This window comes from Arvicola amphibius, chromosome 2 (assembly GCF_903992535.2).
Source record: "Arvicola amphibius chromosome 2, mArvAmp1.2, whole genome shotgun sequence".
Lineage (NCBI taxonomy): Eukaryota > Metazoa > Chordata > Mammalia > Rodentia > Cricetidae > Arvicola > Arvicola amphibius.
The window spans coordinates 10,646,765-10,674,524 of NC_052048.2; the positions used below are offsets into that span (position 1 = coordinate 10,646,765).

Genomic DNA, 27,760 nt, shown 5'->3' on the forward strand with positions numbered 1-27,760 from the left:
ATGGAGTTAGCAAGTTATGTTCCTTCATATTCTCTCTCCCTCCCTCCCTCTCTCTCTCTGTCTCTCTCTCTCTGTGTCTCTGTCTCTGTCTCCCTCTCTCTCTCTCTCTCTCTCTCTCTCTCTGTGTGTGTGTGTGTGTGTGTGTGTGTGTGTGTGTATGTGTGTTCCAAAACAGGGTTTTACCATGTAGCCCTGACTGTCCTCGAACTCTATAGATCAGGTTAACCTTGAAAAGTTCTCTGTTTCAACTTCTGCTTTGAATTCCTTCCTTGAGTTTCTGCCCTGGCTTCCCACTGTGATGGGCTATAAATTTCAATGTGAGATAAACCCCAGGTTGATTTTGGTCACAGTCTTTACCCGAGCATTAAAAGCAAAAACAGGCTCATCTAGATGAGTGGCTGGATGAGCGGTGTGCTGTGGGACATTCTTATACCCTTTTTTTCTCTTCTACAGTTTTGTTTCCATTTTGTTTTTCGCTTGTGGAGTAGAAGGGATGAAACAGAAAGAAATAAACACCGTCCTTTATTCTTGTGAGACTGGTTGTGGTACTCACATTTAATTGGATAGATACCTCATAGAGGCAGAAGGGGAACTCATATTATCATTAACTATTCTCCACAGATGAAATCAATGTCTCAAATACATCTGCTACTGTTTTGTCCAGCATACATATGTGGTCCTGTTAACAAAACTTCAGTGTTTTAAAAATCACTTCTGCTATGAGTTAGGTGTGGTTGTCCATACCTGTAATTCCTGCCCTGGGGAGTTAGAGGCAGGGGGATGTTGAGATTGAGACTAGATTGGGGTTCAGGAGACTCTACCTCATAGCAACAAAGTAAAAATAGCAATAACAGAAAGAAATGCTTCACTTAAAGTTTTGAAAAATACTGTATATTCCATAAATTTAATATGAGCATGCATTAAAAGGATATTAGTGATGCCTGATGAATCACTTGTAAAACAGTATTAGGAGGCTGGGAGTATTGGCAAAGTGCTTATTAGTAAGTATATAGACCTTTGTTTAGATGCCTAGACCCTACAAAATAAACTGGGTATTGTGACACAGGCCCGTGACCTCACTGCTAGGAGATGGACTCTGGAGGGTGGTGGGGATTGACTAGCCAGATGGCTATCTCATGAGCCCCAGGTTCAATGAGAGGCTCTGTCTCAATAACTAAGGTTGGAGAAGAAGACACCCGATGTTGACCTCTGACCTCCACACATGCATCCATAGGCATACACATCATTATACACCTGTGCACACCCCTTTACGCTCTTCATAAGTAATTTTTAAAAAGTGTCCCACTTTATTCTAAAAGAATAGAATGAAGGGTTTCAGATGACCTTAGAATTTATTAGTAGGATTTTCCCCTATAACTCAAGAATGAAGCATAGGCGATGAACAACGTAGTCGAATTTAAAAGGTGTGCGTGTGTATTAGTCTTTGCTCATGATGTTGTCTAACTGATCTGTCTGTACTTATGTGTTCCTGCATGCCATGGCACACATGTGGAGGTCAGAGGACAAGCTGAAGGAATAAGTTCTTTCTTGTCATACAAACTCAGGTGGGCAGTCTTAGCAAAAAGTGCTTTTACTCACTGAGTCATCTTGCTGGTCCTGGACTACTTTCTTCAAATAATGCACAAGTTAGTATTGTAAACTTCATTGGAGGTTTTTCTATAGAACCTATGTCTAACCACAGGCTTATATGAGTCTTCATGAAAAAAGTAAAATAATCCAGGATACTTCTAGATCGAGCTTTCTAGGAAGAGTGATGAAGTTGCAGATGGCTTAGAGTCATCAGACACTGTGAAGCCTTCATTACGTTAATCCAAAGCTTAATTGTGTTTAATCCATTATTATCTTTCTGATGAATAATTTATGAGAATTCTCCATCATTTTGGAACTTAAATGCCTCCAATTATTGAATAATGCAAGTTTCAGTGGAAATCAACTGACCATGATTAAAATATGATAGAATTTTCAAAGCCTGAGTTAGATGCCAGAAACAAAAGAACATGGTAAAAACATTTTCTTACCTGTCTACATGCCTGACAAAATGTAATGTCTACGCCCAAGTCAGTCATCAGACTAACTGCTGTGCCACAAACAACAACAGAAGTGTAAAGCAGAAGTGCCTGGTACTTTTTTTTTTTAACTTAAATACTATAATCATCTTTCCAACCCACGTGTGTTGATCAATATGAATGAAATGATTTCAGGTTTTCATGAATTAAATCAGGATGGTCTCTGCTTCATTTCACACCAATTTAAGCCTTTCATGGGCTCATATTATTGGGAAATGATTTTCAGGACTTACTTTTTAAAAAAGTGTTTTAAAAGTCTAACTTTTATGTATTTACCATTTTGAGAGGGCCACAATCAAACAGAGCCAAAACATCAGGATACTTTGTTAGTTTTCTTTTAAAAAAATAATTATTTAATATCATTTTAAAATTGAGTATATGTATATGCCTGCATGTGGCTATGTGCACATAGTAGTCAGAGAATCCCTGCAGCTGTAGTTACAGGCAGTTGTGAGTCACTCCAAGTGGTTTCTGGGAAACAAACTCTGGTCTTTTGCAAGAGCAGCACAAGCTGTTCTCTTCACTGCAGAGTCATCTCTCCAGTGTCTTCAAGGACATCAGCAGTGTGCACTCATTCCTGCACACACGTGTGTACTTGTGTGCACACATAAGCGCAAAAACACCCCCCCCACACACACACCCCACACATAGTGTCAGTCACCAGCCAGTCTTCTACATCTGTGGATCCTGCAGTTTCAGCTTGGATGCAACCAACAACAGATAAAAATTGGCTTTTAAATTGTGCCTATGCTGAAAACACATTTTTACTCATGATTATTACCTAAATAACATAACAGCTATTTCTATAACAGTCATACTATAGTCAGCATTATAAGCAAACTATACCATTTTCTGTGTGGGTTTCCAGAAAAAAATATATCACTTAATATAAGGGAAGTAGGATTTTCAAGGGTTTCCTGCAATCAAGGGACGATTGCATTTTTAAAATATTTTACCTTTAATGTCTTTAACAGCTCACAGAAGTCAAACTCCAACAGATTAAAGACCTTTTGTGACTTAATACATACCAATCGGATTGCTTCTGAAAACCAATGAATTAAGGGGGAATCATCAGCAAGGCAGTTTAGCTGAAGGGACAATCTCCAAATTCAATGAAACTGTCTCAGAAAAGATGGAGATCAGCAGAGAAAGACACCAAAGACCAACCGTTAGCCTCTACATGTGCATATATTTACGTGACCATACCTGTGCACCCACATGACAACCAGCCCAGTCTACATAGTGAGATTCTACCTACAAAACTGCTCTGGGACAATGATCTTTTATCTTGTTACTTATATTATTTTAATAAATCACTGATTGGCCTGTGTCCAGGCAGGAAGTATAGGTGGGGCGACTAGGCAGGAAGCAGAGGCAGGGAAATGAGAACAAGAGAATTCTGGGAAGAGGAAAGAGTCAGTCTGCAGTCATTCACCCAGATGTAGAGGACACAGATGAGAACACCTCGCTGATGAAAGGTACCAAGCCTCATGGCTCACACAGACAAGAATTATGGGTTAAGATGTAAGAATTAGTTAATAAGAAGCCTGAGCTAATAGGACAAGCAGTTTATGATTAATGTAGACCTCTGTGTATTTCTTTGTAACTGAATGACTGTGGGACTAGGTGGGACAGAAACCTCTGTCAACACAAAGCAATGAAGCAAAACAAGAAAAACAAAGATGCATTTGATACAAAGAAAAGTCAAAGGCTAGAAAAGATATATTAGTATCACTCAAAAGAAGACTGAACCATCTATATCACAATCCAGCAAAGGCTGAGAGTAGAAAGTGCTATCAGGAACAGTGATAAATGGCAGTAATCAAGAGAATTTAATTCAAATGTTCATGAAGGATTACATGTGTCCATGATTGTATTTGGAAATTTTAACACCCGTCTCATAGAGCTAATGTATAAAAAAATCACTAGGACCGCCTAAGACTTGAGAAATGTGGTAATTAACCAGCATGACCTAACTGACATTCACCAAGCTCCTCACCAAGCAGTGGCTGTGCACATTCTTTACAGCCACACTTGGAGCACTTGACAAGCTGCACTGAGTGCTCCCTGTCAGTCTAGAGAGAGTCGGGTCACGTGAACTACGTATGTCCTTGAGTTGCCTTCAGGTCCTCTTACTTCTCCCGCCCTCTTGCTGGTGTTCTAAGACTTTAGCACCAACTGTAAGGCCGAGACCAGGGTAAACCCTTCACCAGCCTCAGCACACACTGAACTACAGACCCAGGCCCTAGTTTGTTGTTTATAACATCATTATTTAAGACTCCTTTGGAACAACCATCATCTCTGTAATTAAATTTAACTTTCTAAGTTGTATTGATGGATTTGATTCCCAATCAGTTTTTGGAAGGGTGTGGGTGTCTTTGCCTACCTCTTTCCCTCAGTTCTCTGACTTGAGACCACAGTGGAATTAAAGTAGATATTACAGACAGCCCCGCCTCTGACAGTTTTCTAAACAGTTGGTAACAAAAACAATGCATATCCAAATAACTCACAAAGCTGAAATCAATTAGAATAATTTTAAACTGAAGGACAATGGAAAACAACATACCAACATTTGGAGGCTGCAGCTAAAGGGGTGCTCAGGAGAAAAACTGCAGCTGCAGCTACCTGTGCTAGAAAGGACAAATTATTTCATGATATTAATTTAGTTTTCATTAGAAAACTTGGAAGATATAAAATGGTAGCTTTTCCGTTTGTTTGCAGTTTGCCTACTTGGGTCTCTTCCCCTCCCTCCCTCCCTCCCTCCTTCCCTCCCTCCCCCCCCCTCTCTGACTGTGTGTTTCTTTTCTCATGTCTTTGAAGATATTATCTTTGCTCACAAAATCCCAAGTTGAGGACTTTGTTGTTGGACACTTGGAGGATCCTGTGCTGCCGTCCAACTTCTCTGTTTTCCAGGTGGTTTCTTCCTACACTATTTCATCTTTCCTGGTGCTTTCCTTTTCTCTCACTGTTTAAAACTGTCCTTCTGTTCTTCTGCATTTGGTTTCAGTATTTGAAAAAGTACATGAGGAGAACAGTCTCTCCTGAGGGAAACAGTGAAGAAGGTCCAAAGAAGAATGCAGCACTCAATACCCCGAGGAGCTCAGCTGAAAGCAGCTGAGGTGTTAGGCAAAATGACGACCCATCAGTTTTGGATTTGAGTTTTAACTCAGAGTGTACATGAGCTCCCATGCAGCATTTTAGTGTTTGCTATTAGTGAAGAGTCCTTTAACATACTGAAAAATGGGGATATTTGTAAAACACTTGCAACTGCATTATTAAATACATGTCTGGACACCAAAAATACAGTGATAGATAAATGCCTTTAAGAACGTTTGACAAATTTAAAATTGGACTTATTGTCTTTAAGTATAAATCTGTAACATTTTTCTATTCTATCTCCTCTGTGGCTTGTGTTATTTATGCCCTGTGGTTGCAGAACCCCCAAAAAGCTATGAATGTGAACCCTTTAGTGTCTTTCTTTGTAACTTGATTCTATAGTTTATTGAGTGTGAATTTTGTAGATGACAATGTTATGTGACAGTGTTAAAAGGTTGGACATGTCTGAAATAATTCACAGATGAATAGAAAATATTGAGTAGCATTTTGAGCATAATAGACTTGAAAGGAAATGGAATGGATTTGTTGATAATTATGTATAAAAATAAAAGAATTGAAATATGGAATAGAAGTTAGAGGGAAGTTTTAGTCAGTCATTAGGTGAGGGTGACACAGAAACTCTAAGTAACGTAGTGCCAGAGTTAGAAGAGGTCTTTGTGGAAAGTAGAGGAGCAATTTGGAATTTTTGAGACAAAAAGATATCAAAGTATAAATGTCCTTCAGACAGTTAGAAAATGTATAAATGGAATTCAGAGAGAGATTAAAAATAGAGATTTAAATTTAGGGGGAATTTCCTATTATCTTTGAAGTCACAATATATTCAAGTAGGAGATTAGTTTCAAGATTAGCTTCAGTCAGGAACCTAAATATTGGAAGGCCGTTAAGGCAAGATATTAGAAAGAGAATTTCAAAGGAAATTTTGAGAACATATGGACAGCAAAGTCTCATAGATACCTGGCAACAGAATAAAAAATGAAAACAAGGATTAAAGCTGCTGGTATTAAAAGGAGATTAATGGTAATAAGTTTATAGAAAAATGTAGGATTGATTTCTTTGAAAAATAATTGGTCATCATTAAGGATTACAAATACACTCATCAAAGCAGCAGTGTATAAAAATCAAACTTACAAACTTACAGATTTTCTACGTGGCAAAAAACTCACTGAAAAGAAGTCAAGAAAAATCATTCTATTTATAGAATGTAGCAAAAACGTAACACTTACGTATAAACTTAACAGAAGATGTTAATAATGATTTCTAAGAAGGAAGACCTTGAAAGGCCCTACATGATTAGGCAAACATCCCATCAACATCAAGCAAATGCCCATAATATCGAGGGTGCTACACATTCAATGAAGTTTCCAGGAAAATTCCAATGACATTCTTTGCACATCCCTTCTATCCCAAGTCAACATTTTAATGAAAGCACAAAGACCTAGAGTTGCCAAACAATCCTTAGCAGAAAAAGTGCAGGAGGTGTCCCAGTGGCTGGCTTCAAACTGTACTACAGAACCACGGTGACAAGAAAACAGCAGGTTAGTTAGGGCACAGAAAAAGAAACCCTCACAGCTACAGCTATCTGATTTTGATAAAACTATTAAAAATATAGGAAAAGTCTGGGTATTGAAGAGTAACTCAGCAATTAAAAGTGCATGCTGCTCTTCCAGAGTACCCTTGTTCAGTTTCCAGGACCCATGTCAGGAGGTTCACAACTGCCTATAACTCCAGCTCCAGGTAGTCTGACACTCTCTTCTGGCTCCTGCAGGCACCTGAACTCATGTGTGTGTGCGCGCGCATGTGCCCCCCCACACACACACAGAGACAGAGACAGAGACAGAGAGAGAGAGAGAGAGAGAGAGAGAGAGAGAGAGAGAGAGAGAGAGAGAGAGAGAGAGAGAGAGAGAGAGAGAATTTAAAATAATAATAACTGAGGAGAGGGAGCTGGAAAAGGCCAGATCTTATAGCTATACTGATGAATTTCTTGCATATCACCATAGAACCTCCACCTGGCGATGGATGAAGAAAATGACTGAGCCCCACATTGGAGCACCGGACTGAGCTCCCAAGGTCCTGATGAGGAGCAGAAGGAGGGAGAACATGAGAAAGAAAGTCAGGACCGTGAGGGGTGTGTTCACCCATGGAGACGGTGGGACAGAACTAACGGAGATCACCAACTCCTGTTGGAATGGGACTGATGGAACATGCGACCAAACCGGACTCTCTGAATGTGGCCAACAGTGGAGGCTGACTAAGAAGCCAAGGACAATGGCAATGGGCTTGGATTCTATGGCGTGGACGGGCTCTGTGTGGGCCTTGTCAGCTTGGTTGATCACCTTCCTGGACCTGGGGGGAGTTGGGAGGACCTTGGACTTAACATAGAGTAGGGAACCCTGATGGCTCCTTGGCCTGGAGAGGGATGGGGGGTATGGGTGGAGGGGAGGGGAGGGAAGGGGGAGGAGGAGAGGAGGAGATGGAAATTTTTAAATAAAAAAAAAATAAACCATGAAAAAAAGAAAAAAAATAATAAAAAAATAGGCAAAAACCAGATTATTTTAACAAGTGATATTGGGAAAATAATACTTACATATAAGGAAGAATGGAACTAGGGTCTAGAACGACAATGGTTAAGTACACAAGCTGCTGTTGCAGAGGGTCTGGGTTTGAATCCCAGCACATACATGATGGCTCACAATAGTCTGTCCCTCGAGTTCCAGGGAATTTGTCACCCCTGTCTGGCCGCTATAGACACTGTACATGCATGGTTCACACACACACACACACACACACACACACACACACACACACACACACACACACACACGTACAGCTAAAAACACTCACACAGATGGAAGAAAATTAAAGACTGAAACTAGATTATGTCTCATGGGAAACAAAAATCAGCTCACACTATGTAACAGACCCAATGACAGACCTAAAATGCTGAACCACTAGCCGAATACAGGAGGAAAGCGCCAAGATCTAGGCATAAGTAGCGACTTTCTAAATGGATCAGCAATAGCTTAAGAAAATAATGGAAAAGATTTCCAAATGGGATTGCATTGCATTTAAAAGCTTTGGCACAGCAAAAGAAACAAGTAGAAAATACAGACTGTAAACTAGGAAAGAATCTTAGCAAAGAACTCATCCGACAGGGAATTAATATCCAAACTAAGAAAATGAAAACCCAAAAATGCCTACTTCAAACAATAAAACTGGCAAATGAATGAAAGAGACACTTTTCAAACAAAGAAGTACAAATGACCAATAAGCACATGAACAAAACAAAATGTCTTTTGTGAACCGGAAACACATGGGCTTGTTTTTGAGATGGCTGACTCTGTTTTATCTTTCCTTCATAAGCAAGTGTTTCCTCCCATCTTGTATCCTCTGAGATCATTGCCCAGCCAGGCAACTCCTGTGTGTTGGGACATCACTTGCAGCTCATTCTAAACAACTACTGACTTGATGTGACAGAAAGACATAATGGGGAGATTTAGAACCACTGGCTCATTCTAGTGTAACTTCCAGGGCTGGGAATATTCAAATAGTGTCAAAGGGAGACAAAGAAAGAGGAGACAATGGGAACACCAGGGGAGACTGTGAGCTCAGGAGGATATGCACATGGGAACACTGCAGAAACAGTGGGAAGAGTATCTAAAACAGGGAACCTGGAAGAGCCCTAGAGTTTTACAAAATATTTCAAGTCCAGATGATGATAAAAGTTTCTTTGCCGTACAAGCTGAAATACTGTTAGATGTCGTGACCATGCTTCTGTATAACTGCAGCCATTTGTCGGCTGTGATCACTAGAGTAACTCAGATTATGCTTCTTTGAACGGGAAAGGATTTTTAAAGCAGTTTTGTTTGAGCCTGTGTTCTCATAGGAGGAAAAGAGTTCCTAGAACAAAGCCTTGAAGATTTAATATAAGATAAACAATTCCTTTCATCACACTTAATATAATACAACAGGAGTTTGGGCATAATAACTCATTTTAATATTAATATAAAATCAAGTGCAACTTCTGGAGTCTGATTACTTTGGTATGTGAACACACTGAAGGATTTAAAATTAAATAACAATTAGAACTGGAAATAGGCAAAGGAAATAATTTAATAATTCGTAGATACTTTTGTGTCCTCCATATTAAAATGTAACCTATTTTCAGATGAGTGGGAGAAATAATGGTTTAGCAACACTCTGAGGGCAGCAGAGACGGCTCAGCAGTTGAGAGTGTATACTGCTCCTGCATAAGAACTAAGTTCTGTTCTCAGCATCCACATTCAGCAATCCACTACCTGCTGTATCACCAGCTCCGGGACCAGCTGCTTCTGGCCTCCATAGACACGTACACCCATGTGCATCTAAACACACACACACACACACACACACACTCTTAAAATAAACAATGTCTGAAACACACAGAGAACTTTGGTGATGACTTTCATATTTGAAAAGAATCCTAGCTCTCAGCTGTCTATATGAGAAATGATCTGCTATTTGAAAATAGTATTTGACAGATTTGAAGCGGCAACTAAAGGGGATTGGAGGGCTGTCTTTCATATGACAGAGGACTCACTGAAGAGATGACAATGACATGTCTGACATGTATGACTGGGCCATCAGTGGGTACAAAGGTCCTGGGGCAGCAACTGCCTTCATACTCCAGGCAGAGTAAGGAGCCACCGGGGCTGGGATAGATGGAGAGATTGAGGTCAGAGCCGAGGTCGAGCCTGTTAAGCAACCAGACGTGCACAACTTTGGATGACATTAGGTATCTTGATCTCATTGTACGTCAGATGAGACTTTAAAGGACTCTGAAGAAAGAAATGGCAGGAATGGGACTTTCTTCCCACAGCAGTATTAGAGCTACTAAATCCAGTACAGATGAGAAACAACAGGGGCAGAAGCAAACAGAACTTTAAAAGGCTAGAGTGATGGTTTAGGTGGGGAATGATGGTGATTTGAAGCAATGCAGATGGGAAAGTCTGAGCTCCTGGGTTTATGCTTTAAATAGATAGAATCTCCAGACAGGATAGATGTGTCTTGTAAGAGGAGTGGAATCGAATGGTTAAAAACTTCAGCATGTGTCCCTTGAAGGCAGAGAGTAAAATGGTGATGGACAAGATGGGACTTGTGCTTAGGGGGTAGCCATCAAAAGTTGGATTTGGAGCGTACTGAGTTTGAGATGCCGATAGAATTTTGAGAAGCCTTCTAACCAGCTCTGGAGTTGGGGAGAGCAATGAGAAGGGGTTGTGGTTGTAAAGAAAATGACAAGACTTGAAAGTTGAGAAGCTAGCGGTGGAAAAAGAGAAGAGATCTAGAACTGAAACTTGGAGTTCTGACTTTCTCCATGTCAGTAGACTGGGAAGGAGAAAACCCAGAATCACCGTGATGGATGCCTGTGTAACCTTAGTGTATTGGAGGCTGAGGCAGGAGGGTAACTGCCAGCTTGAGGACACATAGTGAGTTCCAGGCCAGCCTAGGATGCATAATGAGAACCTACCTCAAAACAGAGCAAATGAAGCCAAACAAACAAGAAAGAAGGACTAAAAGAAGAGGCAGGAAGTAGATGGAGAGAGAGCAGTGGGTCAGTATTAATAATGTTCTGTGGGCACTGACATCACACAGCCATGCCCCTTTGAACCCTCAGGGGGACTTCGTGACCATTGGCTCTTCATCACTCACTTTTTCCTCCTTATCTCGTTCTTGCGCTTAACACGTGTTCTTCTTTCATTGCACTGGCTTTGAATGGCCTGGTTGGTAGGCTTGAGTTCGTGATTGTAAAATGCATTTTTTTGGAAACTGTCGATTGTAATTTTGAAATTCATCGGTTGGATGGAATGGGTGACCAACTTAGTTAATATTGTTTTTGATCAAAAATTAGGCATGGCATTGAAAAAAAATCACCCAGCTCACTGTGATATTTGCATGCCAGATCTGAAAGCAATTTCAACAGGCTTTCTTCTAAATTGTCTTGAGTAATGAAAACATTACTGAAACAAATAGGTCATTTCCAAGGGGACTGTTTTCATGGCTAACAAGTAGACAAGAAATTTATATAAACTCTTTAGACTTAGCAATATTTCTTACTATTCTTTTTGTCACTTGATAATATATATGATCAAGAGCCATGAACACACATGTAGCCATAAATAATATTTGACTGAATCATCATGTCCTTATGTAAAAACTTCTGGAGCAACTGCTACTCTGGTTTACAACAGTTTTCTTTCTTGAAACAATGGTAGATAATTACTTTATTTTGAGACAGAGATTTTTAGTTTATCAGGCTTGCCCCAAATGTGCTACATAACTGGTGATGACTGTAAACTTCTGGTACCCCTGCCTCCATCTCCCAAGTGCTAAGATTTCAGATGTGTGTCACCATGCTTGCTTTAGGCAGTGCTGGAGATTGAACCTTGGCAAGGACTCTATTGATGGTGCTACATTTTCTGAAAATTATTTTAATAAGTAAAACATCTATAGAACCTTGAAAATATGTGTCCAGATATTTCAAGAGCTGACAACTGCAAACACTACAGATTTAGTGAGAAATGTGCTGGACTCTTTGGCTAACATGAAGTCTTCTAATGGATGCACCCCCTGCAAGTTATGCCAATTCCTTGTTCACTGAATAAATATTTATTAAATGTAGTGTGTACCAGACGCATGTCATGTGGTGAGGAGATTGCTGCCTTAGATCCTTCTAGACACACACCCTGAAAGTCTTACATGCACAAGGAATAGAGCCACAACTGAGTTGACTTAGTGCACATCATGAGTGATCTCTGGTAGCCTTGTCACATGCAGGGCCTGTTTGAACAGACTCTGGCAAGCCTGGAGGAGCTAGTGATGCTTGGTTCCCCTTTCTGTTCCCTATGCCCATGCTCAGATCATTTTTTACTTGCCTTGTGACACAGAAAGCTTTTTGGCCTCCCAGAGAACTACCATCCTTTGCTATGTGGTGATCTCTCTTTCTCCATATCTCTCTGATTTTAATTCTTAATGAAGCTCTTCTGTAGGCCTCAGAGGAAGGTTCACCTTGCCTTTAAGGTTCCATCACATTTAAATCTCGATGTATTGTAACATTTCTGACTAACTCGCTCCCTCTCACCATGAAGCTGGATCATGGCCTTGAAGCACTTCTATCCAAATAAACCTTGCTTCTGTTTAACACAATGGGAAACCTGCCGAGAATTCCTAGACAGGGCTGCTGTGTTGATGTAGGTTCCCTGACAAAGAGAGACCGCAAAGAGTGGGATCAGTACCTACTTCCTCTAAGTACAGACATTGAAATAGGACTACAGCATCAAGAACAACCAGGGAAGGGTTGGGAAGGCGGCTCAGTGGGTAAAGGGCCTGATGTGCAAACATGCGATCCTGAGTTCAGGTCCCAAGCATCATGATAAAAGCTGGATATGGCAGCATGATGCTGTCACCCTGGTTCCAGGGAGGGACTTAGTAAGGGCAGAGCATAGCTGCCTGTTGCTCACTGGTCAGCCAGTCCAGCCAATCGGTGAGTTAGTTAGAGATTGAATGAGAGATCCTGTCTCAAAAAGTAGGATGGAGATTGATAGAAGAAAATGTTTGACTTCTAGCCTCCAAATGTGATTGCACACATGTATTTGTGAACACACACACACACACACACACACACACACACACACACAGAGAGAGAGAGAGAGAGAGAGAGAGAGAGAAACATCAGGATAACAGAATGTCATCGAATAGAAAAAAAACTAAGATGCCGGTTAACAATGAAAGAAGCAAAGATGAAATGCTTGGCACAAAAGAAAACAAATTTAAAAACCTGATTCAAGGACATCCAGCAAGCACCCAAGATAAACAAAAGTCCCATTTTTTTTGAAGAGAAAGATATACATCTAAACAATGACATAAGTAGGTGATAACTAAGATCATAATGCAAAAGTAAAAATAAAGATACAGTGAGACTTTTGGGTGGAAACCCCCAGAAGCTGTTAGCTTTACAGAGACAGAAGATAGGAGCTAGGGTGCCACTCAGTAAGAGAGAGTAGGTCTTCCACTGAGCTCAGTCAGATGAGCCACAGAAATTTTTGGAAACCAGTCTGTTTCTCTTCCCTCTCCCCAAGCCATTCCTGCTTTCTCAGAAACTACTCACAGGGTTTTCCTAGACCTGTGTTTATTAGATGACTTTCCCTGTGAGATTCTGTAGCTTTTACACTAAAGATCATGTTCACACTGAGACAAAAACAATGTCATTGGCTGCTTGGTCCTCTTTTAAACTTGGCTGTTAGACACATTTCTGTTGTAGAATACTTTTTATACTGTGTGAAGATGTATCACTGTACTTGGTTTAATGAAAAGTTAAACAACCAAATAGCTAGGCAGAAGGTATACGTGGGACTTCTGGTCAGAGAGAACTCTGGGAAGAAGAAAGGCAGAGTCACCAGGCAGAGGTGGAGGAAACAGGAAGGACAGAATGGAGATGAGGTAATGAGCATAATGAGTGGAAGATGCAGATTAAAAAATACAGCTTAATTTAAGTTATAAGAACTAATTAGGAGCAGGCCTAAGCTAAGGCTGAACTTTCATAAGTCGCTGCGTCATTACTTGGGAACTGACTGGCGGGACAGAATCAGACTCACTAATTTCCTTTACTAATGTTAACACTAATGGCCCAGAGGAGGGAGATGTCTGCTCAGTAGAGGGCTTCAGATCTCTTTGGATATGGGAGTAACTTACAATGTTTTTCATGTGTTTCACCAGGATGGTGAGCTTCGAGTCCTCATATGTCATCAGTAACTGTATCTTAGGGTTATTGTCTGAATATTTCTCACCTGAAAGAAACAGGGAGTGTTAGTTAAATCAGAACTATCTCAGCCCAGAATCCAAGAAGCCTTTAAAGATGAAGCAGACAGGACCAGCAGAAGAAGGCGAAGGGAACTTTCTTCAGATGATGTGGAAATATTCAGAAAGTTCAGGACCCAGGGTGCATAGTTAGAGGTGACCTAGCTCTCTTCCTGATAGTCTCTTCCAGCTTTGATTGACACCGTTATTTAAACAGCTATTTAAAGTTAAGACCTCCATGTACCTTTTAGTTGTTTCTCTCACTAGCCGTTGACTTGATTAAAAACTGGAGGTCAGAAACTGAGCGTGATCTTTAAGATAAATTTTATTTTAAATTGTGTGCCTGTATGTGTGCATGTGTGTGCGCATGTGTGTGCACTCATACACACACCACACACACACACACACACACACACTCAAACACTCACACATGAATGCAGGTGCCCATAGTGCATTAAATATCCTGGACCTGAAGTTACAGGCTGTTGTGAGCCACAGACATGGATGCTGGGACCCAAAGTCAGATTCCCTGGAAGAACAGTAAGTGCTCATACCTTCTGTGACATCTCTTCAGCTCAATGGTGGCCTTTAGAAATCTGTCAGTCTGGTCTTGGGACCCAGCTCTGCTACCTCAGACTTTCACTATGACTAAGCTAATCAACTTTTCTGTGGCAAGTGACCTACTTCTGGGTAGCTGAGGTGAATAAGTGATGAAATTCAGGGGTTTGTGGTGTGGTGAGCATGCAAAGACACTCGGAACTGCTCAGAGCCACTCGGAACATGCTAGATTGCACTCACTCTCTGTCCTTCTGGTCTCATAGAAACTAATTTAAATCCAGCTGGGTGGTGGTGGAGCACACCTTTAATGCTAGCCCTCGGGAGGCAAAGGCAGGTGGATCTCTGTGAGTTCAAGGCCAGCCTGGTCTACAGAGCCCAGACTTCAAATCTGTTTGTTTCCAGTGCTTATTGCTTTCTACAGCAGTGTTTATAAAACCAATCTTTGGATCAAAGTGTCCTTTTTTTTTTTTTACTTTAAAATTTCATTTTTATTTTGTTGGTGGGTGAATGCATGCCATGGCACCTGGTCAGAGGTCAGAGGACAACGTGTGGGAATTGATTCTCTCCGTCTGCCATGTGGGTTCCAGGGATTGAACCCAAGGCACCATGCTTGGTAGCAAGGCTCTTCATCCTCCTACTGGTCATGGGATTTGCCTGACACCAAAATCACTTTGTATTGGTGTTTATTAATTTATTTTATCCCCCACTATTATTTTATTTTGTAGCTCACATATTTAGCCCTTAAAACATTCTTTGCCTCGTTCTTCAGTTTTCGTTTTATTAGCTTCCATTAAAATGCCCTTGACCACCATTTTTTGTTTGTTGGACTGTTATCCTTTCCCAAAGTCTGACCAAAAAGTGAGGTATTTCTGGGTCTATTTTTCCTTGAACACTCTTGGCACAACCTGTGTCAGTTCATACCTGCAGTTATTTTACAGGTAGCGTAGCCGACGTAGATCTATCTCGCACCTGCTTCTCTGTCTCCAAAGGACAGAATCGGCTAGTTGTTTAAGATCACACGCATAAGGTGTTTATTCAATAACAAGGTAACATCAATTTTAGCTTGAGGTACATCATTATGTCAATAAAGTAAATACTTTAGTTTTTAAACTGAAAAGTTCTGCTTTTTTATCCAAGGATTAAGCATAGATTATTGTGTGTCTAATGATTCCCCCTGCTAGTCTCCGGTGTACAGATGTTAAAGAAAGCTAGAGGATAAAGAGTTACTGAAAACAAAAATGTCAGTGTTCATATCCAGATGCCTTGCAGCCCTCTTTGTTTTCTGGTGATTATTCCGAATGCTCTCGTTCTTTCCAGGAAGATGAGAGTGCACCAGCAGCCTGAGTCCCTCCTGCATGCCTCATTTGTGATTACTAGAGCAGGTTATTCATCACGTGTAGGTGATAGTAGCTTTATTAGCTATTAATTGAGTTCATAGATAATAACGTGGATTACTGATATTTAAAAGAGGGCTTCTTTGAAGCAAGAGGATATCTGTTAAATAAATACATTAAAAGTCACTTAAATATCCCCATTATAGTGATTGAGGAACACTGTAAGTTGATTCGCACTGAAGCAAGTGACATTTCGTAATAAAACATATTAGTGAATGCTAGGTATAAAGGTGCTAAAAATACTGATGACTTTTTAATGCACGATGAATATTATATTTGAATTAAGGAGTGGAGGAATTATTAAATGGAAAGCCAATGTATTTCATGAGTGAAGTTTTAATTAAGGGTAGGAAATTATCATAAATTAATGATGGAGTGTGTGAACAGTAAAACAGATTGCTGCAATCTCTGACTGACAGTGCTGCTCTCCTCTGGTTAGCACTCCAGTGTGGCTCCCCTCCTTCCCCTTGGTCCCTTGCTCACCCATGAGGGCAAAAGGGGCAGAAGTGGCAAGATGGGCCCTGTCTGGCTGGCTGTGAGCATGATGGGAATAGCCTTTGGGAGATATCCTCAGCTCAACTTTTGTCCAGAGTATAGGAGATATGTAAGATTGGGGATGGTAACTGGGGAATCACCTAATTTGCATTGAGTGGCATGCTCCTATTATATAGCTGGATTAGTAGCAGGCATGGCCCTATCCAAATAGCTAGAGCATGTCACCTAATTACCATAAGGTAGCAGGGGAAGAGCATTTGCAGGGAACTGTGTCAAGGGTCACAGTGAAGAAAAGTCAGGCATCCGGGCCTAGAGACATTCTCTGAATAAGATCAGATAGAGAACAGGAAATTCTCTTCTGGGAATTTTGCCAACCATTTTGTGTTCCATTTTGCCAAGCTTGAAGAAAGTTTGCCAGGCCACCGTAGACTGCAACCTCTGACCAGAAGGGCCTCCCAACACTCTAAGAGGGATTACATCATAGCACTGAGAAATTCAGAACCCCAGAAAAATCTGGGTTACTAGGAATTCTTAACAGACAATTGGTGAATAGTAGATTGAGAATGTGCCAGCCTATGGGAGGCATTCCACTACATAGTTGGTGTCTTCTGCTTTACACTCATGGAAACTGAGGCACTTCCTTCAAAGTCATGCAGATCAAAAATGGTGGATCCCAGGTGCTCACAAGAGCTCTGTTTACCGGAATAAGATAGATCTGTACTAGATGGAGTTAGTTGAAATTCCAGTATGCTTGGGAGAGAGACCCCCAAGGCCCTAATCCCCAGCTGAGGAGCTATTGCCAATTGGGGGAGGAGGGAGAGTCATTTGTCTTTTAGGGGTCTGGCCACTGGTTGTTTACTCAAACCTTCAGTATCACTCCATACCATATGTGTATGGGACCACTAATTGGTATCAATAGGCAGTGAGAGTAAAGGACATGGAGTTGGGAAGAGGCTAGTTGTACCAGGGAAGCCTCAGGAAAAGTTAAGGGGGAAGTGGATGGTGGATATGATTAAGACATACTACATGCATGTATGAATTTTTGAAGGAATAAATTAAAGTACTATCTAAAAAAATAAATGGGTAGAAAAAAAACAGTGCAGGATTAAGTGATCTCTGGGGCCATATTTATAAACATCATGCTGTAACTGGAAAAATGAGAGCCACAAATATAAAAGAAAAAGTTTAAATGAAGAGCTTGGGAAAAGCTGGATGTGAAGACGAGGATGCTGGAATTCTGGTCACTGTGGGGATTTACAGGGCGTGCTAGATTGCTTCTGAAAACCTCAGTCCTGGTAAGGTATTATTGATCTCCAGTGTTTCTGTCTTGAAACCCTGAACTAGCAAATATTTTACTTCCTATTTTCATAAAAAGTAGTATTTTGAAGTTTTTTTCAGAAGACAAGTTATTCTCATGATTAAAGATGACAAATAACTTTTAAAGTTTGAAGTAAAAGGTCTTCCATGCCTAACATGCATTGCTCCATAAAAGCAAAGGAATATGCCATTTCTCTTCTCCATTGTTCACAAAGACTATGGCATATTATTCTTCTGCACAAAGTATTTATGGATATTTTTACATAGATATTACAAAAATAGCTTTTAGTTCTTAAAGTATAGCTTCCACTCTATGGGAGTATTTTGATTTTTTTAACGAGTTCCGCACAATGGGCAGGTGGGTCTTTCCCAATGACGTGTACGCTTTGTGAACCATGTTTCAGGGGACAGCCTCACAGACCTGTCATGGGTGCCAGTTGGCGAATACCAGAGCAAAAACGCAGTAACAGAATTTGCTGGTCAGAACCTATTTGCCTGTGCAATTTTGATAAATATTGCCAAATTAACTTCCACGGTGCTAGTACCGATTTATATTACCACCAGCAGCACATCAGAGGCCTGCTGATTTGCAACCAAGATGCTAATTAAATTGTTGTTTTTTTGCCAATCTGATGAGAGAGAAAGAAGAGCGGTGAGGGGAACCCACAGCATGTATGTAATTTAATTTGTGTTATCTTCTGAATGAGGCTGAGCATCTTCTCCCTGCTCAAGAGCCACTTGTGTTTTGTGTACTTATCTTTCATAGTCCTAATTTTCGTATCAATTTCTAGAGGATGATTATATGCTATGTAAACAAATCTTAAGGATGAATCAGCAATATTTCATCTACCTTGCCACTCATCCTTACATTTTCTTTTTACTTTGCTGAAGTGTTTACTGCCATGCAAGGTTGTTAAGGGGTCTGAATTTTACCCTCAACCATTGCAGTACACTGCAGGACTATAAAGGGCTGCCCTCAGATTTTCTTGATCCTCTAGGATTTCATTGTTTGCATTTAACATTTCTTATTTATTTGCTATTTATCCTACAGAGTGAAGGGTGTGCACCACAAGCCATGTACTGAGCTTCTCTTCGTTCTGGTCACATATAAATTTTCTATGTGTAATTGGCTCTACTCGTGGACAATCTATTGTATCTGTCATACTGATCCTCTCATGTATCCTTTTAGGCACAGACCCCACACTGTCTGAATTTTTATGGATTTTATTTTTTTATCTTCATCTCATTTCTTTGTTCTGGTTTTGCAGAATTTTTTGACTTTTCTTTGGTTATGAACTGTAAAATAAGATTATTGTTCTGCTAAAAATGTACCAGCTAATATCTTTAAAGAATAAGCTGCATTTAAACACATGTCATCTGTAAGGTGCTGAATCTGCTTCTCCAGCATGCACACTTGCATCGCTCTTCAGATGCCTCAGTTCTGCCTTTTGGTTTGCGTTGGGGCTTACCTGTTCATCATTAAATCCATTCTAGGCATCTTTTTGTGAATACTGTTGATGGAACTACTTTGACTTTTAAATGTTCTAAATGGTCATTATATCTGACATATTTTATAAACATATCAAGAATATCTATGAAAGATATAGATATACATCAATTTGTAGCTGCTTTTTTTCCACTAAATTCTTTCTATGACATGTTGGTAGTTGATATTTCATTTCTTAGATATACAATGACATTGCTCCCAAATATTTTTGGTTTTGTCTTACAGACAAAGTTTATGCTTCTAATGTCCTCTTCTATTCAATTTGTCCTTTAGCAAGTATTTTTGGACTTGTCATGAACAAACCACTGTCCTAAGTGTTTGAAATAGATCGGACAAAATTCCCCCTTTGACATATTATCCAGCATGTGAGAAATTAAAAAAAAAAGCACAACAAATAATTAAAGTTTGTATTATGGTGAACTAACTAACACAGGGGGATAAAAGGATTGGATGCTTCCAACATGCAGGCCACCAGCAGGTGGCCATGGAAATCTTTATGGGGAAGACACGTTTTGAGGAAAGACTAAAAGGTGAAGGCCCGAGTCCTCTCTTGCCACTCACATTCTACATAGTGTAAGGTGATGTCCCAGTCTCAGGTGTGGGGTTGTCCTTCACTTGAGTGCATATGGTTGTCAGTGCTTTTTTCTCTGATCTGTCGCCAGCTCTGGAAGTCTTGTTAGGTTTTCCCATGCAAACACAGTCACTGTTTCTTTTTACTTTTTGAGTGTTTTAAAAGGTAATTTGATTTTTATCTGATGCTCAAAGAGATGACCATGTGAGCTATTATTTTAACTTTTTATATATAATATTAATATAAATGATTTCTGGCCATGATGGATTATATTTCTTCAGTGTGCTGATGGGCTATTTTGTCTAATATTTTATTTAAAGTTTTCCATTGATATTCATGTGTGATATTTCTCTCTGGTTTCTTATTTCTAGCTCTTATAATTCTTGACGCTCTTGGTATGAATACTTTGTTTCAGAAAGCAAATATGAGTAATTTCCCTTCCATCCCATGCATTATCAATTTAAACAGCAGTGTAACTGTCCACTCTTACATGGTTGTGAGGTCGTCAGGACTCTACTGGGGCTGTTTGTTTTGAATTACGATTCTGCGGTTGCTGGTCAGCTGGGGCTGAAGGATCAGCAGTGACTGTCACAAGACGGGCATCTCCGAGGTCACATCTGTTGCTAGGACAATGGATGCTACTCTTTTGAGGGGCTGTAATTTCTTTTGACCCAAGAGTTGGTAAAAGAGATTTTGTTTATAATCTCCAAATATAATTGTCTTCTAGGTTCCTGAAATGATCCAGCACTTTCCACTAAATCATAGTTAAACGATAGCATCTGCAGTATGTCTACTTTTGGAATTTTTTGAACTTTTTTGTGGCCTAATTTGCATTATTAATTTTACTTTAGCTTTTGTATGAACATACTTTTTTTCCTCGCTCAAAGTTTACAAATGGGAAGTTGTGTGTTAGAATATTCTAGAGAATTAGATTCTAATTAAGAATTAGAATTAGTATTCTTTTGTGAGGTTTTCTAGTGTCTCACAATTTTTGCTTTATATATGTTGCTGCCACATTATTTAGTGAAGAGTCATAACATCTCGTATCTTTATTGAAAATTTCACAGTCTAGTGGAAGGTTCCATTATTTGTTTAATTGTAATAGAAGCTTTGGGATCTAAACTCTCTTTCTACTCTTCAATATTTTGACCTGTGGTTCCATTTTCTTTGTATTTTTCTAATATACCCATGGATCTATTTAAAACATCAACCTTTAAAATCCAGTTGTTTTAGGTGTGTGTGTGTGTGTGTGTGTGTGTGTGTGTGTGTGTTTACAGTGAATATAGTTATGGTTTGTATTCTCACTCCTATTTAAACCATTTTCTTCAGTAGATGAGTTAAACTCACAGATAGCCATAGTGATAATTTGTTTGTAATCTAACAAATAAAGCTTGCCTGAAGATCAGAGAGAAAAGCTAAGGCACTAGTTAGCCATAGAGGCCAGGCAGTGGTGGCACACACCTTTAATCCCAGTACTTCGAAGGCAGAGGCCCATGGGTCTCTGTGAGTTCAAGGCCACCCTGGGCTTTGTAAGACTGAATCTATCTAAAAGAGAAACAGGTCATACATAGGTGACCCTAGCACTTGGAAGTCATATGCCTTTAATCCCAGTGTGGGAAGGAAGGTAGGGAACAGTGGCTCCCAACCTGTGGATTGTGGCCTCCTTGGGGTAGGATGACCCTTTCACATGGGATGCTTAAGATCATCAGAAAACACGGATATTTACATTGTGATTCATAACAGTAGGGAGGTGGAGACAGGAAGGGATATTATTGGGCAGAGAATTCTTAGCTTTCATAGAGACAACATTCTGTCTGAGGATTTGTAGAGATAGAATTGCCCCTTTGGTCTGAGATAGAGGTAAGAAATCTCTAATGGCTGGCGGCTCTGTTTCTCTGATCCTTCAGCATTAACCTCTGTATCTGAATCTGGGCTTTTATTACAAAGATCAATTACTGTTATAGATATCTATTAATGTTTTATTGTACCCCTGTCTTGTTGGTTCTGTTATTTTTAAAAGAAAGCTTTCACTAAGTAAGTTGTTTCCACTGAGTAAGTCTCTGATCCGTAAGACCATGGTGTTTTTATTACAGGATTTACCCTTGTTCAATAGAGTTAGGTTTCAAATTCCTTTTGGAAAATATTTATTTCTTAACAGAACCAAAGGGAAAGGCTAATTTCTCACTCCATTTTCATTGGCCACCCAATTCCATTCACTGTTAGGACTTTCCCCAGTGTTCACTAGTGTTTGGTCACTGTTAGGACTTTCCCCAGTGTTCACTAGTACTTGTGCACTGTTAGGACTTTTCCCAATGTTAACCAGTGCTTGTGCACTGTTAGGACTTTCCCCAGTGTTCACTAGTGCTTAGTCACTAACTATTGTTAGGACTTTCCCTAGTGTTCACTAGTACTTGTGCACTGTTAGGACTTTCCCCAGTGCTCACTAGTGCTTGTTCACATACACTTAGGTGTATTATGTTCAAATTCTTTTCTATTTTGAGGTATATAATGTATCCTTCGTATGTCTACATTGCCATGCTTCTGAATATGACACTTCAAATTTTTTCCCTCAAATGGTGTATCATTAAAACTTAAACTGAAAACCTATATCCCACAAAACTATTTAGAGGTTAAAGATCCGCTATTTTTATTGTTGGTTTTTGTTTTGCTTTTTTACCAAGTTGGCAGTTGGTAGATAGACCATTGACTAGCAAGAGCCTAACTTGCAGAACACATGGTTTCAAGTTCTCTCTCAAATACACAAAATAAAGTGGAAGCAGTGACTTGAGGTTATACGTAAAGCTTGTGTTTACAGCCATGAGGTTACCAATATCCTCTAAAGGCAATTATTAATTTATTTCTTAGAACTGATTATCATTGTCCAAAGTTGTACTGCATTACTGTGGTGGTTTGAATAGGCATGGCCCCCATAGACTTGTGTGTTTGAATGTTTGGCCCATAGGGAGTGACACTATTAGGAGGTGTGGCCTTGTTGGAGTAGGTCATGACCTTTTTGGAAGAAGTGTGCTTTTGAGGTTCTATATGCTCAAACTATGCCCAGCATGGCACACAGTCTCCTTCTGCTCCCTGAGGATCAAGATGTAGATTGCATCATGAAGTCAATTGCATTTAATATAATAATTTACAGAAGACATTTTCCTGAGTGGTGCTTTAAAAAAAATTCTAGTGGTTGGGAGCTCTCATGTGCCAGGAACTTTTTCACAATGTCAGGACTGTGGAAAGAGCAACATGACCCTGAACTTCTCTCCTTTTTCTTTCATAAAAATAATAATTTATCTTGATAGAGATTATCACCTTGTTTCTGCGGATGTCACTGTCAATGTTTATTCAGTAATTATTTGGGAAGCATTTTTAGTCAGACAGACTCGGCAGTACATCTTGGAATGCAATGATGTGTGATAGAGAGACAATTTATCCCATCAAATATTTCTAGTCTGTAAATAAATACATGCTCTAGAGTCATCATTAGAATAAATGTCTTGAAAGACAATGTGGAGCCAAGGATTTTTTTTAGTAGATATAAGTAGCCTGGCATTTGAAAAAAAAAGGTAAATTCTTATGTTGTTGTGCAAAATTATGCTTCATCAGACAATGAAGTCCAGGGACTATTAGTATCTCCCAGGTGGAAGGTGACATGTTTCAGCTTCTTTTCTGTTTCTATGATAAATACCACAAGCAAAAGCGACTGAGGTAGAGAAGAGTTTGGTTGACTTACAGGTTAAGATCTGAACCTGGAAACAACCTAAATGCTCCTCGAGAGAAAAATAAATAAGGAAAATATGGTACATTTACACAATGGAGTACTACACAGCAGAAAAAATAACATCTTGAAATTTGCAGGAAAAATGGATGGAGCAAGAAAAAAATCATTTCAAGTGATGTAAACCAGGCTGAGAAAGACAATTATCACATGTACTCACTCATAAGTGTTTTTTAAACATAAAGCAGAGAAAAACAGCCCACAAATCACAATCCCAGACAATTTAGACAGTGAGGACACTAGGAGAGACTTACAAAGCTCTAATCTACATGGGAAGTAGAAAAAGACAAGATCTCCTGAGTAAATTTGGTGCATGGGGACCTTGGGGGAGGGCTAAAGGGGAGGGGAGAGGCAGAGAGGGGAGCAGAGAAAAATGTAGAGCTCTATAAAAATCAATTTAAAAAAGGAGAAAAAGAAATGAAGCAGAGACCATGGAGGAATGCTGATTACTGGCATGATACTTGTGGCTTACCTGACTATATTTCTTACATAGTTCAGGCCCACTGGCAATGCACACAATAGACTGGGCCTTCTTTTTTCAATTAGAGAATGTCATACAGACATGCCCACAGACCTGTCTGATGGAGAGAATTCCTCAGCTGAGGCTCCCTTTACCCTGTGAGTCAAGCTGACAAAATTATCCAGCACTAACAATAATCTTTCTGGGATTTCAAGGCACATATCTAGAGAAATCAGGTATTCAAAATCAACACTTGAGTAGAGGTGGCCCAAGTCTGAAATTTTCAGTTAAGATTGATCTGTGTAAATCACATTTGAGTAACTTTGCCCTCTAATCATTTGACAGCATAAACTTAAAATTTCAACCCACGTATGAGCATAATGCTTAGGCAAACAGGCTTTTTGCTAACAGTCAGCAGCTATTCTGTGAAAAATGATTAAGAATCCAGAATGATGAAGGAGGAAATGATTTGAAGAGCAAAATAAGACACAGCTTCCTGCGAATTCTTGCTTATTATACTGATTTGCATATCCTGCTTGGGAGATGTGTCCTATTGTTTTAAGACAATAGGCTATTTTTCATAGGCAGCCTATAACTTAGACATGGCAAGAATGAAATATTTTGTCATTCACAGCTACTGAAACAATTCTCGACTGTTGATGGCATGAGAAAATTTAAAACTGGAAACTTTCTCAAAGTGCTGCTTTATTTTTTATAACAACATCCTAATTTTGGGTGCGTATGTATTTACAAATTCCTTTCAGAAATAATACTATGGTCAAACCCAAAAGTTGACAAGAGGTTTAATTTCTTGAGACACAAGGAAGCAAATTTTTCCTAAAGGACTTAGTGATAGAGGAGAAACCTTCATAGTCCGTTTGGAAAACATCTCTAGAACTCAACAGCTTTGTATTTCATTTTTTCCAAGTTTGGCTTGGAAAAGTTTTTACTATTGATGGTAGTAACATTTCCCCAGGTCATTAAAACGGATTGTTTTATTTTTCCTTTTCTACTTTCTGCCTGTCTCTCCTCTTCTTTTTCTGGAAGCCCTTATACATTATTCCACAAATTCTAAGTATAGAGCAATGTAGGGTAGCGAAGGGCAACCTCGGCTTAAAGTTATTTTTAGTGTAGCAAGGGAAGCTGGTCAGGTGCAAACACAGTTACAAAGTTTGACAAATAATCATGCCATATAACACATAGTTCAGAAAATTTTCTGCTTAAGTAGACAAGTATCTAAGATGCCAGATATAAGCAGGCTTGACAAGCACATGCAAAGAATCTGAAGCCAGAGAATCAGGAAGTGAATGTGGATAAAATGAAGTCTGAGTTGAAAGGAGGATTTATAAATATGGGTATTAAAACGAGCAGGTTTAGGGTTGAAGATGATTCAGTGATTAAGAGTGCTTATTATTCTTGCAGAAACCTAGATTCAGTTCCTATTATCCACATCAAGTGACTTACAGCCACCTTAACTTTAGTTTCATAGTATCTGATGCCCTCTGACTTCAACTGGTACGTGCACACTGTGGTACCTGCATACATGCAGGCAAAGAAACATATACACAAATAAAATTAATAAATTAATCTTTATAAAAAAGCTAGAATGTTGTGAGATTGCCACTTCTTGTGGAATGTGTTACAAATACTTGAACTGATAGAACTTTCAAAGGGGTCTCTGAAAATCTGGCGGAAGTGATAGAATGCTCATTAGAACTCACCTAGGACACATTGGAAGAGAACCAGATGGTGGTACCAACGTAAGATTTTGTTCAGGAAGTAGCTTGTCATTGGACTTTACATGAAACTCCATGAAGACCCTTGCTTATTTTTATGTCTTAATACTTTTTTTAAAAAAATTTTGCTATGAGAGATAGAGGTAAATTTGTAAGACTCCCATGCTAGAGAAAAAAAGATTTTTGTCTCAGATGTGAAATTTTAATTCAAAGCACAACTAATTGAAATGGGGGAACAGTGTGGTATCCTGTCAGTATTTTAAATGGGCAAATACATCTGTGTTTATCTTTACTTGAAGAGAATATTCTCAGGAGGCTCAAACTCTTTAGAAATGGTTAGGGAGAAAACATTAAGAAGCTTTTAGCTTTGTAAAGACATTATCATTTGAAGTTGAAAATATTACATGTGACTCTTTCCCACACTTATATACACAATCACTGTATATGGTAATTGTGATGAATTCACTTACCTGGACCCACAAGTTGAGAGTCTTCAAGTGTTGGTTGCATATGTTCAGAGAGAAAAAAGCTAAGTACACAATCACTCTGAAAAAAGAAAATAGAAAAAACACGATGATATAATATTTCTTCATTTGGTATATTTACCTATTAATTCTGTTCAGTCTTGCATGGAAACATTGCTATTATTATATTATTTCTAATGTGTATCTGTTATGAATTTCATAATTAGAGAAAAATTTATTTGCAACCATACTGTCAATATAATTCTGCTGTGAATTAAGTTAGTCTTTTAATGTGGCTTGAGATCAATTATATTTCTTCAAGTAATTTAAGGTTGCTATATTGATGGAGGTCATCAAAAATGTTTATGTTTTGTAATTGTATAATTATCCACAAATTTCACATCTCCATGTCCTGGAAAATATAAAACTTTAGATAAAGTTTTTTGAGAAAAATTGCTTTTCAGATGACACACTTGCTTGCTTTGTGAGAAATCAATACTGAAGTTTCAATTCAAAAAATGTTCACTGAGGATTGAATTCCTTCTCACAATCCAGGAATGCAAGGACATTGTAAGGCAGTGTCTCTCTTTAGGATAGTCTAGTCTATGGAGATTTAGCATTAAGGAGAACAAATCCTAGTCATGTGTATTTTAGGTATAAAAATAGGGATCTTTGCAACTAGACTACCATTTAACTCAACTCTAATCGTATACGTGGCTGGTTAATCTGAGAATAGCTTTTCCTTAGTCAAAGTGGCATTTATTTTGTTGTAAGCTATTAATAATCAAGTAGATTCTCCCAAGAAGACATTCCATGACTGTGTAAAGAGCATACTGGATTATTGATTACATCACCTACATATATGACGGTGTGGTAATGTCTGTTAAGCACCCCATGTCAACATTTCCTCATTCTGTGCAACAGTCTTTCAAATCCCCATTAAGAAACTTTTACTTCCAGGTCTGACTTCTGTGCTGACTACTCTGTCTCCATCTCACAGAAAATAAAACTGCTATCAGTTCTACAGATTCACACAGACTTACATTCCTTCATTCTTGTTGCAATGGAAGAAATGCCCATTTTTCATCTAACGAACTAAATTGTGTCAGTGCCACAAATCCACGCTGATTTGCTAAGCCTCAGAAGCACAGAATGTGAGCTGAGAGAAGTTCTCATTTGAGATAAAATTAGTTAAGCTGGTGTGGTGGATTGAATGAGAATAACTCCCATAGACTCATGTATTTGATTGCTTCATTACAATATGATGGAACTATTTGGGAAGCATTAGGAGGTGTGGCCTTTGGTGGAGGAGAAATGGCACTAGGAGGGTTCAAAAGTCCACTTCACGCATATTTTGATCTTTCTCTCTGCCTCTTGCTTGTGCATCAGATGTGAGCTCTCAGCTACTGCTCTAGTACCCTGCCTGCCTGCTGTCATGCTCTCT

At 39.2% G+C, this 27,760-nt stretch overlaps 1 protein-coding gene across 25 annotated transcripts in view; it reads right to left on the minus strand.

Annotated features, from left to right (window-relative positions):
* The window catches only part of Pik3c2g (phosphatidylinositol-4-phosphate 3-kinase catalytic subunit type 2 gamma), a 346,977-nt gene that overhangs the window by 16,830 nt on the left and 302,387 nt on the right, over nt 1–27,760 (minus strand). For 24 of the 25 annotated variants that reach the window (XR_005284220.1, XM_038318262.1, XM_038318253.1 and 21 more), the window contains 2 exons: nt 26,323–26,398; nt 13,929–14,023 (listed from right to left, as the gene is read on the minus strand). Coding sequence is in view for 24 of the 25 variants with exons in the window: in XM_038318262.1 (XP_038174190.1) it covers nt 13,929–14,023; nt 26,323–26,398 (171 nt within the window). In the remaining variant the exon portion in view is untranslated. Of the gene's footprint in view, nt 1–3,464; nt 4,718–13,928; nt 14,024–26,322; nt 26,399–27,760 lie in introns of those variants that run through there. The other variant, XM_038318254.1, reaches the window with a different exon arrangement.